General features: G+C 40.3%; 1 protein-coding gene across 1 annotated transcript in view; it reads right to left on the reverse strand.

Moving 5' to 3' along the window:
- Positions 1–17,429: 17,429 nt before the first annotated feature.
- The window catches only part of gc2 (guanylyl cyclase 2), a gene marked incomplete at its 3' end in the record, with an annotated part of 32,371 nt that continues 29,288 nt past the window's right edge, over positions 17,430–20,512 (reverse strand). The window contains exon 23 of the mRNA XM_079258084.1: positions 17,430–17,559. Within this exon, the coding sequence (XP_079114210.1) occupies positions 17,430–17,559 (130 nt within the window). The remainder of the gene's footprint in view (positions 17,560–20,512) is intronic.

Here is a 20,512-nt window from a genome sequence, read left to right on the forward strand (position 1 = left end):
TTGCACTATATAATTAACCTGAGGAGGTCTTGTTCCGGAGGCTGCTGGCTGCTGGCAGGAATGACCTTCTGTATCTTTCAGTCTTACATCGGACCTGAAGAAGCCTCTCATATAAATATATATATATATATATATATATATATATATATATATATATATATATATATATATATATATATATATATATATTTTATATATATATATATATATATATATATATATATATATATATATTTTATATATATATATATATATATATATATATATATATATATATATATATATATTTTATATATATATATATATATATATATATATATATATATATATATATATATATATATATATATATATATATATATATATATATATATTTATATGTATATGAGACATGGAAAGGGTGATTTTTTTTATTTCGGTGTCAGTAGCAGCAGCAATACTTCTAATACTACCAATAATCATGAGAAGAAGAAGACAAAGCTGAAGATGAAGAGAAATATTCTATTATGATAGAAGTTGTGATAAAAAAAAAGATTTAAAAAGTATTGTTATGAGGTTTATTTATGAATATATTAATTTACTCCTGGGTGTTACTGAGTATTTCAACATTAGTGTTGTGTATGTCATGGAATTTTAAGATTTCTACTATTATTGAGCATAAATTGAAGTTTGTCTTAAGATAAAGAAATAAAGCTCTTGATCCTGAATTCCCTTTGAGCTCTCAGTTTGGCTGTGTTGACCTACACACTTACTGAGAGTGCATGCATGTCTGACAGCAGAGATTTAAGCCTGGAATCGAGAAGGGCTATCCTTTCTCCCACAGGGGGTATGCATATTCTTTCACACGGAAAACAATGCTAGATGTGGCTTTCCAAGCCACTGCTACATGTATTTTATTCCTTATCTCCTAAGTATCTTCTAGTATAATGAACAGGCTCATATGTTGTACAGCTGGCCCGAATGGGAATTAAACCTTTAACTCTATGCAAGACCACTGTCTGCAGCTGAATGTGTCCTTGATCATGGCAAAGACCAAATAAATAACTTTTGCAATTTCATTCTACTTCTATGACAGTGCAGTGTGTGATACAATCACATTTTATTGATTTAACATACAGGGATGTGCAATTAGTTTCTCTGTTTTCTTGAAAAGAAGTGAAAGTCAGCAGAGATAGCAGGAAAAACAATTTGGCATGACCTTTCCTTAGTGTGTTATTTTTTCCATTTATGAGAACATGAGAATCAGTTGGCAACAGCATGATGTGATGTTATCATCAAAAGGTGTACCCTGGGTTGTATGAAGACATCCATACGCTTCTGGATTTGCTGTTCCACATGGACTTTTCTACAAACTTAATTTGTTGTGCACATACAGAACACTATTTTTTTCTGGGCAACTCTTGCTTTATACATCGGAATATCTGCATAACTCTATGTAGGTTTATTTTGATTTAAAATGTGCCTTTTAAAAATATATTTATATTAAACTTCTATGGTAATGAAGCATACTGAATTTCCTCACATGCTCAAAGTGAATACCATGAATGCCATATAGATGAATACCATAGTGCCCAAACTTTTTGCCTCAAAGGGCCAAACTGAAAATGATCTGGGGATCCACGGTACAGCTTTAGGATGAAACACGAGTAAATGTATAAAGTTATCTTATTTATTGTTCAATAGCTAATACAGTGTATTTTTCATATCTGGGCAAATAAAATGTTACATAAAAAATCAATATGGCAAAAGAACAACAAAGTCACAGTTAAAGGGGCAAGAAACAGTAATTACAGCCACTAAACTTCAACCAAGAGCAACATGTCAACAAGAAGAAACAGAGCATGTTGAACAAAGCAAGATACTGATACTTAGTTGGACACATGAAGTTGATCTTTACCAGTCTCTCCATGTTGGGTTGCACCTGGCTGATTGACAAGGTGAGGATGTCATTGAGGTGTGAGTCAGTCAGGGTCTCTCTGAGTCTGGACTTATTGAAGTTCATGACACTGAAAGTACTGTCTTTTCATCAAGCTCTGCTATAAACAACAATTAGCAGGCCAAAAGCAACATGCTGGTGGGCCGATTTTGGCCCGTGGGCCACACTTTGGGCACCCCTGCCATAGAGACATATCTTACAATTTATTCGTCATTTGTTCATGTCCAGAAACGCTGACAGATATTTGGAGTAACCACTCCAAATATCTGACTGTTCTGTTAAGATCTTGTAACTAAAAAAAAAAAAAAAAAATCATTGTTCTGTATTTAATATGACGGACACAGTGCTGCTCCATTTCCTCATCCTGACAAGCTAGCATAAAAAAGGCAACTTACACATGAAATACATTTGTGAAATGGACTAAAATACTTTTTTCTCCTTGTTGACCATAGACTGTTGTTGACATATAAATGTTGGTTTTATTAAAAAATAAACAGTTTAAAGACATTTTGTTTTGTCAGTTCAAGCATTAACATTTAATCTCAAATCAGTCTTTGTGCTAAGGCCAGTGTGTGTGTGTGAGACATGGTAAACCTACTCCTGTTACTTTGAGACAATTCATAGAGAATACTGTTCAACCCTGATGATAAATATTAAGATAACTATAACAACCATATGAAACTGTTGCTATGTTAGCTTAAGTATTGTATTTGCAGCTGAACAGAAATGTAATAGAGCGGAGGAAGAGTCCTTTCTCTGGACCTACTCTGGACTCTTTTCAAATAACTTTTTAAAAGTGAATTAAATGATGTGAAAGGCCATTAACACAAAATCAAGCTAACCTCACCTAACATTAAATTATGCTAACGGTTATTAGCACAAAGCCAAGCTAACCTTACCTAACATTAAAATATGCTAACAGCCATTAGCATAAAATCAAGCTAACCTTACCTAACATTAAATTATGCTAACGGCCATTAGCACAAAGCCAAGCTAACCTTACCTAACATTAAATTATGCTAACAGCCATTAGCACAAAATCAAGCTAACCTTACCTAACATTAAATTATGCTAACGGGCATTAGCACAAAGCCAAGCTAACCTTACCTAACATAAATTTCCATTTACCTCTAATATTTCCATTTACCTCTAATATTTCTGTTTGTTCAGTTTGTTCAAAGGTGAACAGTTTGTTCACCTTTGAACAAACTGTGGTACTATTTAATTTGCTAGCTGCAAAGACGTTGAAAATCTAGCTAAAACAAAATTTTAAAGCCTGTTTTGAAATGAAATGAAATGAAAAATACTTTATTAATCCTCAAAGGGGAATTTTTTTGACACCTAAAATAAAAGAAACCAAATGTTTCTGGGGGAATTCAAGTTTGCGAATAATTAATTATGGTTTAATCGAATTAGGCAGTGTTGTAAAACACATAATCACTTCAACCTCATAAACCTGCTTGTATAAACAGATACAATAGTGACATTAAGACAATCAGCTCCAGACTCTTACAGTGATACTCAGTTAACAGCCAAGTTGACGGGCAACCCAATTCTTCCCGAGGGAAATATCAGCTGCTTTTCAAAGGAAGGCTGGTTCTGCTAACCTCTGTGTGGAATGAAATCAGTCAAACCTGCAGAAAGCCCCCTCAAGCTTTCATCATTTCATCTGCTAAACCTGCCTAAGTGTGACAACACATGGACTTATGTAACTTTCTGCCTTTTCCACCTAGTTTGTGTCTCACATTTACCACTCAGAAAGAAGCAGTTCAGGTTCTTCTACCGCTGAAATTCCTCACAATCCCGTAACCTGGAAGACACGTCACAACAGAGTCAAAGGTGAAACCAGTTTTTTTTCATTAGCAGAAAGTTATCTGCTGCTTTACAAGTGCTGGGTGATAAAATGTTCAATGATTGTGTCAGGGTGTGTTTCATTCTAATTTAAATTAGCAGCCACTGTTTGGACTTGATTATGCACATTTACTTGTGCTCATGCATGATGGTAATTTTGTAAACTAATGTAGTAATTAAGTAGTTTTCTTCAAAATGGGTCATTTAATCCAAGTTGTTCTCAATTTGTTCAATTTTTAGTCTGTCTTACTGAACTCTTACCATGACACATCCCCCTCTGCTGGTCAGAAATACACCCTGCAGTGAATTCTCTTGTGCTTTTGTACTTGAAACAAAGGAGCAGAGTCAACAAAGCTACAACGCACATGCAAAAACACAAAGGAAGGCACATTTCCTTTTGTTACAGGCTCATCTTGTTCTTTCAGAACAAGCAGTTGCAGCTGTTGACTTTGCATTTTAAACAGACTTTAAAACCCAACCTGAAGAAAAAATTTAAATATTCAGTTTTAATATCTTTTGTTTTTTATTATGTGCTTTTAAGGACTTGTGTTAATGTGGTGATAAGTAAAGTTGTTCATCTTTTTTGTGGATTTTTTTTTAGCAACGTAAGTTAGGTAATTTGATTGCTTTAATAAACTGTTCCATTAAATAGATTGGTCACTACGAATCAATAAATATTTATAATGAGTGATCATCTCCATCTTGAGTTGAAACTTGGTTTTGTTGACAGAAGAGGACTCTTCCTGGACAACAATGCCTCCGTTCAAATGGCACTCGTTGAAACTTGGTTTTGTTGACAGAAGAGGACTCTTCCTGGACAACAATGCCTCCGTTCAAATGGCACAGCAAGAGTACGGCATAATGTGACTTATACAAAGTATAAACAATCTTCATCTATGAATTTAATTTCCAAAAACCATTAATTATCAGGCACAAATGAAAAGAGAATTATTTTATTATGCCCTCTATAACCAGCATCTGTAGAAAATATAATCAAACTGAATGCCAACAACACACTTAAATAGAGAAAACTCATGGAATTTACAAGGAAATCACATCTGAGAGTTAGTATTAGGTGTAAAAGACGTTTCACATTGTTTAAGCTAATTGTATGTCCGTTAAACATCACAGCAGTGTATCATATTCACATTAATGATCCCATCTAATCTGATCAATCCCCCTTTCCTCAGTGTCTGCTCAGCTGTCAAATCCACATTCTTTGAATGCAATATCACAATGGCGTAATCTATTCCAGCCAGCCATGAACATCAGACTAACCATGTCCATCTTTGGACATGGACATGATCTGTTGCTCTACACGTCTGACACACAGCTTGTTGGAGATCTTTATCAGCAGGAGGAGATGTAAACCATGCATCTGCAGGACATCTGCACGAATTGAGTCATGCAGCGATAAAGAGTTGTGGACCCTCGCCCACCCCGTGTTGTAACTACGTGTGCTTTTATGTTTTCATTAGCTTCTTCAAATAATCCATACTTACAGACTCCTTTCCTTAGATAAAACCAAAGTTCAGATAATAACCGACAACTTTTTTCTTTTTTTTGATAAGTTTGAGACATCTGCACCGTGGCATTTCTCAGACTTGTCTCTTTAGTCAAATGGTGCAAAGTTAGGTGGCTCCCAAAACACCAGCTCTATGTGAACCAGGCACTCAAAAGAAGTGGACCTTACCTTGTCTCTGTGTGGACATGGTCTTCATTTAAATTCCTCTGGCTCTGAGCAGTCAAAGCCCCAGTGACGCCTTGTGCTCTTTGGTGGGATCCCTTCAGGCGTCCAGAGACCCCAGGTTGAAAACCACTGGTTTGGAGAATATTGTTGCTAATATTGGGCAAACTATGGTCCTATAAGACTCTGCATTTTCCATGTATTTAATGACACTTTCAGCTTTGGAAGATCATAAAAAAATAAAGGAATTATGGGAGATTCTGAGTTATGCGACAGTACAGCACAAAACCTAATAGTTAAACAATTCCAGCTCCAAAATTATACGATTCCGACACCTAATAAGCCGCAATATATATTTTCCTCATCTGTCCTTTATCATTATTACATGCCAATATTTAAATTAAGGGGAAAAGTGTAACTTTTGACCCAAACATCAGGCTAATGGGAGTGATATTAGATGATTTCTGGGGTCAGTATACTTGACACATATTGAGCTTTCCTCTTCAGAAACCAGATATTGTAACTTTGCAGGAGCAGAACCGTTTATAATGGGATCATGTGACCTGGAGCGCTTTGCTTTATGGCCAAGCGGCAACCTCGGTTAAAAGAGAAGCTCATGCAGAAGTGCATAAAACTGCAGTTCCCCGTTCATCCACTAGGGGCTGCAAAACAGAGCGAATCCCCATAGACTCCCATGATAAAAAGGCCAATTTCACAACAGAAATTAACATGTTTACAGCCTGGTAAATCCATTTTAGGTTTAATAGGTCAGGTTTACCTTCATGACAACTGTGGGGGGAGTGAATTTTTTCTCACTCCTCCATTTAGAAGTAATTTCATCTTGAAGTTCGGTGTATTTAGAGGCGTGTCTTTTTGATTGACAGGTACCCGATCTCCCGCTTCAAGTAAGAAGAACGTAGAACAGCCACATTTTTAGCTGGTTAACAACGTGACTTAGCTTTAGCCCACTTACCTCCGTTAGCTGGTTAGGTCCTGTCATCTCCAGGCTAGCTCGGTTAGCTCTTAGCTACAGAAAGCTCGGAGTTCGCTCAATGTCAATCATCCGCCATGACGCTCACAGCCCCCCCTCTCAGCTCCACCTCTTTGCCCATATTTGTATTTTTCGGGCGAGAAGACACACATGCCCCTGTCAAGATGGCAATGGTAGGAACCACCCACCAAGCTTCAAATCAGCTCTTTAGAAACCTACGGGTGACGTCACGGAGGCTACGTCCATACTTTTATATACATTCTTTGTTTATGGCACAGAGGGCTTTGCTTTGTGCTACTTTTTCCTCCACTTCCAATGAAAGTTTGTCATGGCTGAAGAAAGTAAGAAGGTGAAAACTGTGTGTGAACAGGCCAGAACGAGAAAGCAGAAAAGGGATCGCTCCACAAGAAAGACACTAATCGGCCTTGACAAAGAATTTGCTTGTTGGAGTCTGAAGAAAAAACAGTGTTTATTCAAAATGATGGCATTAGGTGCCTGATGACCTGCAGAACATCACGACACACAAATGTATCTTTATTTTGCTGTTTAGTAGAAGCTAAATGTGGCTCTTTGAAGCTAATCAGCAACAGACCAAAGCTAATGTGAAACATGATTCAAAACAACGATGGAGACTTAATTTTGCCAAAGTGTTTTGTGGCCTGTGGGAAGTTACAGGTTTAGCGTCCCTAGTGGCGACAAGTTACATGGTATTCCTTTACAATAAGTTAAATTTTCAACAACACGAAACTGAGAAACTGGACGACTACGACATGCAAAAACTGTTTGGATATTTCTTTAAAAATCAAGCAAGATAATGGTAAATACCATCCAAACTGCTAGACGTAAATAATACATCGTTAGGTTTACATATCCATGGTCCTGTCTGGATTATTGTTACTCTAAACCAGTGTTTTTCAACCACTGTGTCCATCATCAGGTGTGCCCTAAGAAATTATCAAATTTCACCTGACTGGTCTAAAGAGCAGCTCTGTGTCCATCCAAAGAGGCCCAGGTGAAAGATAATAAAATTCCTTTTTCTTATGTTTATCTTCTTTCTATTCAAGGCACTTTGACAAGATGACTTTATATTAATAGTATGGCGTTTAAAAAAAAAACAAAAAACATTTCGGTTTGTGGTGTGCCTTGTGAGTTTTCAATGAAAAAAGGTGTGCCTTGGCTCAAAAAAGGCTGAAAAACACTGCTCTAAACAACATTCCTTGGGCTCCTTTGGCCAATTGTAAACTATAATCTCCCAATTTCTGCACCTTTACTGTTTACATGACAAAGTTTTGGACTTGGTATTTGGAAAAGTGGACATGAACAACCCAAATCCAGCAAGTCGTCCATCCTAATTTCATTTAGTACATTTATCTATACTCCTGAGTACCATGAACCACAAAGACATTTCTCTCTGATTAGCAAATGCAGTGTTGAATTTTAGGTTGTAAGTATGTTCCTGTGAAGTGTTTATCCTATTTAGCTTTTTTATTTTTTAAAGTCTTTGAAAATATCCAAAAACAGAAAACTTAAAGTCATCTGATAGCAGAAATCATTTGTCCAATATAGAAAGCATTTTGAAAAGACCTTTATTTAATGGAGAAATTTGACAGAAATAAAATTAGCGCAAACTTTTTTCAATAAAATCCTCATCAACAATGACAACAACAAAACACAAGTTTACTCTGTCCTACTTGAAATTCATCTAAATGAGCTACTTGTATTTTATTTTATTCAGCTGCACATGAGACTTCAGCGCAGAGATGAAGGCAAGAAACATGGTGAACTGCTGTAACACGCCTACGTGCGTAACGAATGTGTGATTACGTTTACATGTACAGTAAGGAACGAGGTAAGCTGCCAGTCAGTTTATGGAATTTAAACAGACACCACAAACATACATTGTGGATGAGCAGGGATTATCCTCAGAGGTATCCAGGGCACCATCTGTGGAGAGAAAGCCCAGTTTGTTCTCTTAATCACCACTAGAGGGTAATGTGGATCTCTTTAAAAACAGACGGCCAAAGGAGAAAAAGCTTCTTTTAGTGGTCTTCTAAAAGCGGAAACAATGGCACAGATTGATGCTGTCTCAAAGGTGGAGTATGTAATATTAATAATACAAAGACCCTTCTTAAATGTTTGCCTACCAGTAAAAAAAAAGTGCTTTTTGTCATTTGTCATTAATTAAACTTGTAATTTAACAACGCATCAAATAAGGACAGACTGGAACCTACATGTTTAAAAAAAACTGTCTAATTATGATTGTAGTTATTTTATTAGTTAATTTATTTTGAAAATATTGAAAATCTTACATACTCCACCTTTAAGCTGCTTATTCAGATGTATAAACATGAATTTTCCTGCAGTAGAACGACAGCTCTGAAATCAGATCACAGCTGTACGGTATGGGAATTTGACCTTTGAATCTTAAAGAAAGTCGTTCATCTCATTTAAATACATAAAACATTGGAAAAAAGCCTGATCAGGTCTCCGATTGTTACAGTGATGCTTCCTCTGTTTTCTCTGCTGAAAAGCTGTTGAAAAAGCTGTATCCATTGATCTGAATGACAACTTTAGAAAAATTGCGAGAATTGCGAGAAAAATAAACACAAACAAGTAAACAGTAAGGTGTGATGGATGCAGGACAAAGTAGTGGGGATTTGAAACAAGCCTGTCTTGGTCAGATTAAACCCATAAATACTTAAAACAGCACAAATATCCAAAGATCCTTTGTAATACTCAATGATTCTTCAGTTTTTTGCCTTTTACCCAACACAGTGGATATATAGCTCTTTACCTCTCTTAACCAAGCTTTGTTGGTTTGCTGCTTGAAACTGACTCTATGCATGATTGAGAGAGACATTTGTAAAGGCACCGCACCAGAAGCGAATGCAAGCAAACAAACATGTCTGAGGGCAGCTCTGTTGTGTATGACTCTGTCCATGTGGAGTATTTTTGCAGTCTAAGCCAATAGTAAGTCACAGGAAGTGATCCAGCAGGAACTACATGCATCTTTTAGACTAAACCGAGCAAATACTAGAACTAGTATATTTTTTATTTAATTTTCTCTGTTCTTTGTGTGCTTTTTGTCATTTTTATCCAGTTTTTAGTTTGCCTTTTCTGTGTGTTTTATGTTTTTGAGCTTTTAGAACCGTTATATGAGTAAAATCCATAATATCATTATTAAAAACATTAAAAAATTTTGAATTTGGAGAAAAGTTTAGATAGTCCATTTGTTTATTGTTCTCTGATATCAATACTTAAGTTTCTTTTGAGACAACTGAACGATTTGATATTGAACAAAGTATCTGTCAAAATATTTAAGTAAAATAATGAAGTTTTTGTTTCAACCCATCCTGTCCAGCATCATGACAGCAGAATGATGGTCTGGCGGCCGTGTTGTACTGAACAAATTTACTGTTCCACGGGGAGCCCTCTGGATATGAGACTACCCTTGATTCTTACATTTTATTCTTTATTCGTTATTTTTTATATCATAAATATGTTTATTTTGTTATTTCCTCCACCCCTACACAGACACTGGTTGCTGCTCTGTTCATACATATATCCATGGTTTACCTTTGCTTTCTCTGAGCTTTGGTATCGACAATATCGATATTGGGATCGAGCTGCCCAGCCGAGCTACTGGAACACAGTGTGATTTCAGAGAAAAATTACATTCACAACTGGTAAAAAATAAGGTGTTTATTGAATCTACAGTCATGCTTGTATCCTGGGAAAGCGTATATCATTTGAATGTCACAAATCTTCATTTTCCATTGGTGTGTAACATGCAGGTACCTGGAATACCATCTGAGTAAAATAAATAGTTATTTGTCATGCCCTGATATCTGGTACCAATGGATTAACTGGACACGTGAAGCAGCTCAGTCAAATGTAGCAGTAGTGTCCTGGACTTGGAAAATTCCAGCCATTCTTTGGCATGGACCACCTTGTTGTTAAAGTGGAACTATTATGTGCATTTCAGGCTAATTTATTTTTTATTTCTGAGACCAGAAGAGCTGGGATTGATCGAGTTATTGTCACAAATCGCTTTATTTACTTCAGACCGACCCTCTCCGTAGGCTGTCAGATCAGCCTGTGGACAAAACGAGTGGATTGAGACTCTTCCGCATTTAGCCCCGCCTCCCGCCACTGCACTACATCGGGATGTTACAATGACGCTTTCGTCATTGTAACATCTCATAAACAGAAGGATTAGACTAATGTGAAGTCAATGAAAAAACAAAATACAATGTCAACACATAGCATACAGCCCTACATGTTGGAACCTGAATCAGAGCCTGAAAACGAAGTGGAAAACAGCAACCCACAGCAAGGAATGCAGCAGGATGTCTCTCTTTGGTAAACTCACCAGCCATCGTTGGAAATAACTTTATCTGACGTTTTCCACCCGCCTGATGTATTTGTACATGCCCTTGTTAACTAGTAGAAGGTAACCAATCACCGAACCTTATCCCCCGGGACGTCACAAGGATTTCCAAGTAGAAAAAACTCTCTAAAACGATGCGTGTTTCGTCGCCATGGAAACTGAACGGAGAGCGTGCTGGAACTCAAACTCAAACTCAAACATGCATTTAGGTGATAAAAAACAGTGCTGTTCACATGTCTGATGAGGATTCAACACTGTAACACTGTAGAAAGCTCAGAAAACACCCCTTTAAGGTCCCGCAAACACAAATCAATATGTCCAAATCCGACTGGCATCACATTGGCTCATTGAAGTGTTGCTTTTTGTTGTCAGTGTAGTTGCTCAGTAATTACACACTTATGTATAAGCACTTTTAACAAAAAAAAAAAAAAAAAAAAAGATAAGAAAAAAATGAGATGTTAAACTTTCCGGTGGAATTTAAAAAGTTGATGCAACACTGATATTTTATAATATAGAACATTTCAAAAAGAATAATATCAGGGTACCCCTCCCTGAGCCACCACCTTATCGTGGTGGAGGGGTTTGTGTGTCCCAAAAATCCTAGCAGCTATGTTGTCTGGGGCTTTATGCCCCTGGTAGGGTCACCCATGGTAAACAGGTGTTTAAGGGAGGGACCAGACCAAGCACAGCTCATCGACCCCTATGATGACCACAAACCAGGGCATAAATGTTCCCTTGAGATTGTGCGTGAAGTTGAACGGTTCTGACTAGATATAGTTGGACTCACCTCAATGCATGGCTTGGGCTCTGGAACCAGTACCCTCAAGAGGGGCTGGACCTTCTTCCACTCTGGTGTTGCCCATGGTGAGAGGCGCCGAGCAGGTGTGGGCATTCTCATCAGCCCCCAGCTTGGTGCCTGCATGTTGGAGTTTACCCTGGTGGATGAAAGGGTAGTTTCCCTCCGCTTTCGGGTGGGGGGAAGGGTTCTGACTGTTGTCTGTGCTTATGCACCGAGCAGCAGTTCAGAGTACCCACAATTTCTGGAGTCCTTGGTGGGAGTGCTGGAGGGTGCTCCTTCTGGGGACTCCATTGTTCTGCTGGGGGACTTCAATGCTCACGTGGGCAACGACAGTGAGACCTGGAGGGGAATGATTGGTTGGCATGGTTTCCCCCCTGTGAACCCAAATGGTGTTTTTTTTTATTTTTTTATTGGACTTCTGTGCTCATCATGGATTGTCCATAACGAACACCATGTTCCAACATAAGAGTGTCCATATGTACACCTGGCATCAGGATTCCCTGGGCCGCAGTTCGACAATCGATTTTGTATTCGTATTGTGGGACCTGCGGCCACATGCCTTGGACACTCGGGTGAAGAGGGGCAGGTGAAGAGGGGTGTGTTGTGTTGTGAGGGTCTGTTGGGAATGTCAGGCAGAGGCCCTCGTTAGAGCGAGCTTCAACTCCCACCTTCAGCAGAGCTTCAAACATGTCCCAAATGAGGCAGGGGACATTGAGTCCGAATGGGCTGTGTTCCATGCCTCTATTGTTGAGGCGGCCAGCCTCAACAATGTCATTGGTGCCTGCCGGTAATCCCAGGACTCGTTGGTGGACACCAGCAGTGAGGGATGCCGTCAAGCTGAAGAAGGAGTCCTATTGGGCCTTCTTGGCCTGTGGGACTCTGGAGGCAGCTGATGGGTACTGACAGGCTAAGTGGCATGCAGCTTTGGCTGTCGCCAAGGCAAAAACTCGGGCATGGGATGAGTTCAGCGAGGCCATGGAGAAAGACTTCCAGACGGCTTCGAGGCGATTCTGGTACACCATCCGGCGGCTCAGGAGGGGGAAGCAGTGCTCCGTCAACACTGTGGACAGTGGAGATGGGGAGCTGCTGACCTCAACTTGAGATGTTGTGGGTCGGTAGAGGGAATACTTCAAAAACCTCCTCAATCCTACCAACAGGCCTTCTGATGAGGAAGCAGAGCTGGTGGACTCAGGGGTGGACTCTCCTATCTCTAGGGCTGAAGTTGCTGAGGTGATAAAAAAGCTCCTTGCCGGCAAGGCCCCGGGGATGGATGAGATCCGCCCAGAGTTCCTTAAGGCTCTGGATGCTGTGGGGCTGTCCTGATTGACACGCCACTGCAGAATCGTGTGGACATCGGGGACAGTGCAGTGATTGGCAGACTGGGGTGGTGGTCCCCCTTTTTGAGAAGGGGGACCGGAGGATGTGTTCCAATTACAGGGAATCACACTCCTCAGCCTCCCTGGTAAGGTCTATTCAAGGGTTCTGGAGAGGAGGGTCCGCCGGATAGTTGAATCTCGGATTGAGGAGGAGCAGTGTGGCTTTCGTCCTGGTTGCGGAACAGTGGACCAGCTCTATACCCTCTTTGGGGCGCTGGAGGGGGCATGGCAGTTTGCCCAACCAGTCCACATGTGCTTTGTGGACCTGGAGAAGGCATTCGACCGTGTCCCCTGGGGGCTTCTGTGGGGGGTACTCTGGGAGTATGGGGTATCGGACCCTAGGGCTGGGCGATATGATCTTTTAGTAATATCCCGATATTTTTATGGCATGTCACGATATACGATATATATCTTGATATTTACCTTAGCCTTGAATTAATGCTTTGGTGCATACAATCACATCAGTAAAATGATTTTGTGTCTCCATTAAAAACATAACTGTTCATACTGCATCAAGATATGCTGATTTTAAACATTCATGCCAAAAGGATGAAATTGTAACGAAGCAAACTGATCAAAATCGTATTTATTGAACAGTTAAAGCAGTGGCAGAAACATGTCATTTAAAAAAAAAAAAAAAAGTGACTTTGCATGATGTAATAAATGCAACGTATGAAAATAGGTGCTCTAGGGGGTGACTTTTCAAATGATGAACTATGATAAGGCTTTGCTTTATGGATACGTTTTCGAGTTGTCGTGTATTTTTTTTAAATTGCAGAGTTTAGCGTCGAAATCAGTCTTGTAATACAGGCAGAATGTCCTCGTATCGTCTCCAATGAACGGCTTCAGTCAGCCTTTGAATTCAGGGTTTGATTCCCACTCCTTTCTGTACTTTCTAGAGACATGACGAGCTAGATAAATATGCTTGTGTCACACACACTGTGGATGAGGTGAGTAAGTGACAGAGGCTGTGACTGTAATCAAATAGAATTAATTATTTTTGCGTGACGTGAAAAACTTTGCAATTTACGTCCCACTCTGTAATCCAGAGCGGGATCAGTGGCGGATTTGGCTGTTCATTTTGACTGTAGGTGGAGTCGTGCAGGTGTCCTCTCTGCACACAGTTGGCTCTCTGCAGCCGGAGCGACTGTGTGCTTTAGGACGGGGAGAGACTCTCGTTCGTGACAATAACTTTACAATATGCGTTTTAAAGTCAGTCGCTGAAACACCAGAAAAGTCTCCAATAACTCCAGTAAAAGTCGCTAGATTTGTTGCTAATCGCTTTTCACAAAAAAAGTCACCAGATTTAGCAAGAAAGTCACCAAGTTGGCAACAGTGGCTACATGCTGCCTCTTATGACGTAGCACGTAGCTCACGTTATGTATGTAACTAGGTACGCTTGCTTTAACTCTGTGCAAAGCGGTGCAGAGTCGAGGAGGAGTGAGAAAACCCCGCCCACAGCTAAAAACAACTGCGTGACAACAGGATACTCGAATATGACGAATATAGGCATTTTCTATATCGCACAGGGGACTAGCCACGATATCTCGGGTATATTCGATATATCGGCCAGCCCTACCGGACCCCCTTGTACGAGCTGTCCGGTTCCTGTACGACAGGTGTCAGAGCTTGGTCTGCATTGCTGGTAGTAAGTCAGATTCATTTCCGGGGAGGGTTGGACTCCGCCAAGGCTGCCCTTTATCACTGATTCTGTTCAAAACTTACATGGACAGAATTTCTTGGTGCAGCTGAGGATTGAGGGGATCCGACTTGGTGGCCTCAGGATTGGGTCCATGCTTTTTGCAGATGACGTGGTCCTGTTGGCTTCATCTGGTCCTGATCTCCAGCTCTCACTTGAGCGATTCACGGCCGAGTGTGATGGAGCGGGAGATCAACAGACGGATCGGTGCTGCATCTGCAGTAATTGCCGGCTCTGCGCCGGTCTGTCGTGGTGAAGAAGGAGCTGAGCCAGAAGGCGAAGCTCTCGATTTACCAGTCGATCTACGTTTCTACCCTCACCTATGGTTATGAGCTGTGGGTTACCGAGAGAACGAGATCTCGTATACAGGCGGCTGAAATGAGTTTCCTCCACAGGGTGGCCAGGCTCTCCCTTAGAGATAGGGTGAGGAGCTCGGTCATCCGGGAGGAGAACAGAGTAGAGCCGCTGCTCCTCCGCATAGAGAGGAACCAGTTGAGGTGGCTCGGGCATCTGGTCAGGATGCCTCCTGGATGCCTCCCTGGTGAGGTGTTCCAGGCACGTCCCTCTGAGAGGAGACCCCGGGGAAGACCCAGGACACGCTGGAGGGATTATATCTCTCGGCTGGCCTGGGAACGCAGAGTTGGCAAATGTGGCTGGGAAAGGGAAGTCTGGGCTTTCCTGTTTAGGCTGCTGCCCCCGCGACCCGACCCCAGATAAGCAGTAGAAGATGAAGATGAATATAAGGGTAAATAATTCATATCAAACAAGTATTAAATGAAAAGAAAATGCATATGTGAGCCTCCAGAGGAGGGTTTATTATCATTGAACCCTAAGTTTTACTGATCAATTCGCAACTCAGACACTTCTTTTGTTTTGTTTTTTGCAGCAAACCACCATGTTAAATATTAGTATTTCATGCAATAAGGACTTTAACATTGAAAGTTAAGTTGACTTAAAGGTAATAAAGCATTTTAGCTTCTTTCTAGCATACAAAAAGCTGATTTTCCAAACTTTTTGTAGATGGTGTATTAAAAGTTTATTAAAAATTTCCAGTCCACATCCATGCAAACATTGGGGTGTGGACCGCATATTCTGACATTAAACCAAACATAGTAGTTCACAAACTATTATTTATGTTGAGCTTGTGGTACAGGTTAACATTGCAGGGATAGTGTACATGGGTCTCCTTGTTTTCCCTCATGCTACACATGTTCTGTGTAAATGCTGAATACAGAGTATTTCCTGTGTCTGAACCAGACCAGTCTGTATGCTTTTGTGTATGTAAAGAAGCACAAATTGACCTGTAAAAGAAGTTTTTTTCTCCCTACTTTCACCATGCACGTAGGAAGGATGGGGCATTAAATCAAATTGAATTGAATTAAAACCGTGTCAGTATTATTATCCATTCTTCTCCTTCAGTGTGAAACATTTTAAACCAGGAATTTCTGCAAACTACTTTAGGTGAGTGGAGTTTTCTATGAGATGAAGCTGCTTTAGTAAAACAACTTTGCTCTATATGATAGTTAATTTCCAACTAACCTGCAGGCTTTTCTTTGTGTTCAGGATGAAAAGTCCCCAAGAGGTGTTGTAAATCATTTGGCTTCATACTTCATTATATTAGATTTTGGTACATGCAAAACACTGCGTTCTCATTATTATCCACCATTGATTATTACTATTACAAATGCTCCATCATAGTTTGTTCTCTTTTTTATTACTTGAAGTCTCTCCTGTTAATTTATCATCATTTTCTATTAGTGCATTTACAAATTCATCCAGTGTAAAAACTCCCAAGTTTTATTTAGGCTTGCCATGCCCCCCCCCCCCCCGTGATAACTCTAGGCCCCGTCCCCCAGGTTGGGAACCACTGCCTTAGTTAATGTTTTTATAAACTGGCTCCATATGAACAGAATTTATTATAAACTGGACAACTACGAACTTATTTGGATAATAGTTGGACTCCAGTGATTTGTCCTAAATATAACTGTGCCTGTAGGGCGACTTTGTGGCAAAAAAAAACAAAACAGAACTAAACTGAATTTAACGGTGGGTTTCCTTAACACCTTCAGGCCCCTGTTGTTTATGCGTTTAGTTTTCTCTGCTTGTTTGGGTCTTTTTTGAGGGAGGTTATACAAGTGTGATTAAAAACAATAAACCTCCAAACATTTTAAAGAAATCTTTTTCTAGTTTATTACACATTTTAGACCAACGACAGTAAAACAACAGCTTGTCAGAATGAATTGACTTTAGTTGTACAACATAAGCTCACTTCTAGTCATCTCTCTACAGTTTACAAATATTCTTTCCTAAAATGTCAGGTATTTATTCTTGGAATTTCTTTCTACAATAACAATGAGCAGCGTAAAACCTACCCCTGACTCATCTCCTCCAAGAAACTCAGGAAGAGGAGGGAGTGGACGAGGGGAATTAGCTGCGTTGCTGACAAACACTTTCTTTTGATCCCCATTTTGCTGAGTCACCGTTTGTCGGCCTCTATAGATAGTTCCACATCGGCCTTCATCTCCTCAGCTTAAGCTGTTAATACACAAACACAGTAACTGCTGTTAATCTGAGCTAACACTCTCACATCCCTCCTTCTCTCTTGTTGGATGATGATCTGTATGGAGACATCAGTGAAGGTTCATGACGGCGCTTTTGAGCCGAGCCTTGAAGAAAAGTCCAGCCAGAGCTCCAGTCTGGTCAGTGGTGGGTCATCATGACATTGTCTTCGTCCTCCGGCGTGTAGAGCTGAGTCACGACGCGGACATGAGAGATCTTCTTCACGGCCTTGTGAAACACCTGCTTCATGTCCCGTGACTTCCGTGCGATGCTGAGACGGAGAAAGGGAAGGGAGGACGGAGGGAGAAAATTAACCCAAGACCACAACAATAAACACTTCTACACGAGAATATTTAAAGGAATAGTTCAACACTTTGGGGAAAACGTTTATTTTCCAGTCTTGCAGGAATTGATAAAATCTCCAGAAGCAATGATTTGTATCACAATGTGATCACCACATATAGATCAGGGATCTGCTGTATCTGAAGAAAATGCTGTATTTCCAAAAATGAACGAAAACCCCCCCCCCAACTCTTTTCATCTAACGATTTTGAACTATTCCTTTAACCAAAGACACACAAACACACACACACACACACAGACACACACACAGGGGGAATAGAAGATCTTACTAGCCTCTACAGCAGGGTGGGCAACTCTGCAGTCCTGTGAGTGTTAGGAGTTTCTCTGCTGCAACACACCTGACTATAATCCATGGCTAATTAACAGACTAATGCAGAGCTTAATGTCAAATTCTGCACTAGTCGGCTGATTAAGTGTGATGTGTGTCAGGTGTGTTGCAGCAGGTAAACCCTTAAAACCCAGGACTACAGAGTTTCCCATCTCTGTTCTACAGAGGTAAAGACATGAAAACGGATGTATCACCACACCTAAAAACAAGATATCTAACATCTAATATCTGTGTATTTATTCAGTTAAAGGTCATAAATTGAAATTAGTCCTTAAAATTAAATTAAACCACGAAGCAGGACCGATTCACACGGTGTGTGTACTTTAAAAGTCAAATCAGGGATCACACAAAGAACACAAAAACAGGGAAAACACTGGAAACACAGCGAGATACGTCACCATAACCGAGTTGTCAATGCACTTAGCCAGCTATCTGCTTGACTTGTTGGAAAAATGTCTCGTTTATTTGCAAGATTAACGAGATGAAGAAATGCCACATATTAGAAATTGCAGGGTTGAATTTAGGATCACTTTGTTTTACAAGCTGTGCAAAGTAGAAGCACTGAGATGTTTCAGATCAGGTCAGCCAACACATCTCTGCCTGTTTCCCTTCTGAAAGCAAAACCGTCAAGTTTAAGATCCTCGCTTTTGTGTGAAAACAGGTTTTCAGTGATGTGATGAGTCTTTGACATGCTTTCTTTAAAAGAAAAAAAAAACTTGTAAAGTAGAAGAACTGAGTTTTGTTAATGACAAAAAAAAGATCATTTTATGGACAAAATCCCCACATTCCTCAGCTGAACTGTCTTTAAGGTGTTACTGCTTTTTCTTTGCATTCACTTGCAACTTGACATGACTTGATTCAAAAATCACACAAGAAATTTTTTGTTGTTAACCAGCTGCAGGAAACTGTTAGTCGGGATGAGTTATGTTGCAACCACTCACAATTAACCCATTTAACGTATAAGAATTTATTTGATACATACTGTTTCTGAGACATTTAGCATGACTTTATAGTAAAAACTTTGCTCAAACACAGTCAGATTTTTGTCTTCTGCTGCTTAATGGACACCAGAAAGCAGAAGATTACACTGTAAAAAATTTGAGCTATCACGTGGTAATAAATGGCAAATATCTCTGCAAACATTTTTACATTTACATTTATCCACTCCTGCTCTCAGCGAAGGTGAAAGCTTTTCTCTTTTGCTCCTGTTTCCTCGCTCCTTCCCACTCTGGTCTGCGACTTTGTCCTGTCTGACTTGGAGCCTCTTTTTAAATCTCTTAACTCAAATTTACATCATGGATCTGATCAGCTGGTTTCTCAATGCATTGAATCAAATTTTCTCAACCTAAAGATTGGGTAGAGGGGAGCCTGCATGTCCGAGGGGATGCTTCTGGCTGGATACGTTCAGGACTCATGGGCCAGGTGGAGACCGATATGTCTGGCGGTTCTGTCCTCTGAGGACGTGGAGGATGTTTACATCTTTGGATTATTGGTGATCGGGATTCTGCTGATTGACGCTGGCGGATTTCTGATCTACCTCAAGACCCGTGAGATTCTGGTAACAACTGGCAGGCTGCCTGAATTCTGCAACGGTATGGGCCGGATTGCAGTGCACAGACTCTTGCGTTGACCGGACTCGACCGTAAGTAGGATGCCAGTCTTGGCCAAACTGGTCATTTGGTCGAGGTCCTGGAGCTGGTCCGCAGAATTGATAAAAACGTGGAGAAGATGTCTGCTAGAATCAGTGGAACTTGACCCCCCCATTCGGCTGTTTGGAGCTGCCAGCCTGAGACAGGCTATGGACTCAAGGCCGAGGGCAAATTGTTTTCCTCGCCTGGAACCCAAACAACAATCATATCTGGATTCAGCTTCCCAACGGTCTTGGGCCGGCACAATCCCCCCTGAGAACGGAAGAAGAGATGTTCACAGACGCTCTGTCCCCCTCCTCAACCACTCCTGGTCCCCTCCCACATGACTCACCACCTCCTTGGACTTTGTGTGTCTTGTTTGAGTTTGTGCTTAAGTGTACAACGTTTTTTTTTCTGTCTCTTTGGACTGCGTCATCTAGAAGCGCGGCCCGGACTTACATGACAATTTTTCCCTCGACCCCCTATTATCCTAATGTATCTCTGTTCTTATCTGTTATAAAACTGGCTGTGTGGCCTAAGCTTTAGCTTTGTTCTATATTCTTCTTTTGTCATTAATGTTACATGTCTGTTTGTCAAACTTGGATGAGCTGGTTTGAACTTTGAAATACCCCTCAGGGATGAATAAAGTATCTTTGATTTGATTTGATTTGCTTATCTGGTCGTTTTAACATGGGTTGGGTCTTTATGGGTTAAGGACATATTGCACCAGATCCCAGTTTACGACCAGTAGCTTCTTTCCATGGCCAAGATTTCTTTGCAAACTTTGAACAGGTTACATTCAAGAATCAACTAAATGCAAACAAAGCGCAATAACACCTTCAGACAGTTCTTCCCCAGACTAAGTTTGCCAGAGGACAAGTAACGTTGCCAACCAAGCCAGTAAT

Source organism: Telmatherina bonti (genome assembly GCF_933228915.1).
Source record: "Telmatherina bonti genome assembly, chromosome: 18".
Lineage (NCBI taxonomy): Eukaryota > Metazoa > Chordata > Actinopteri > Atheriniformes > Telmatherinidae > Telmatherina > Telmatherina bonti.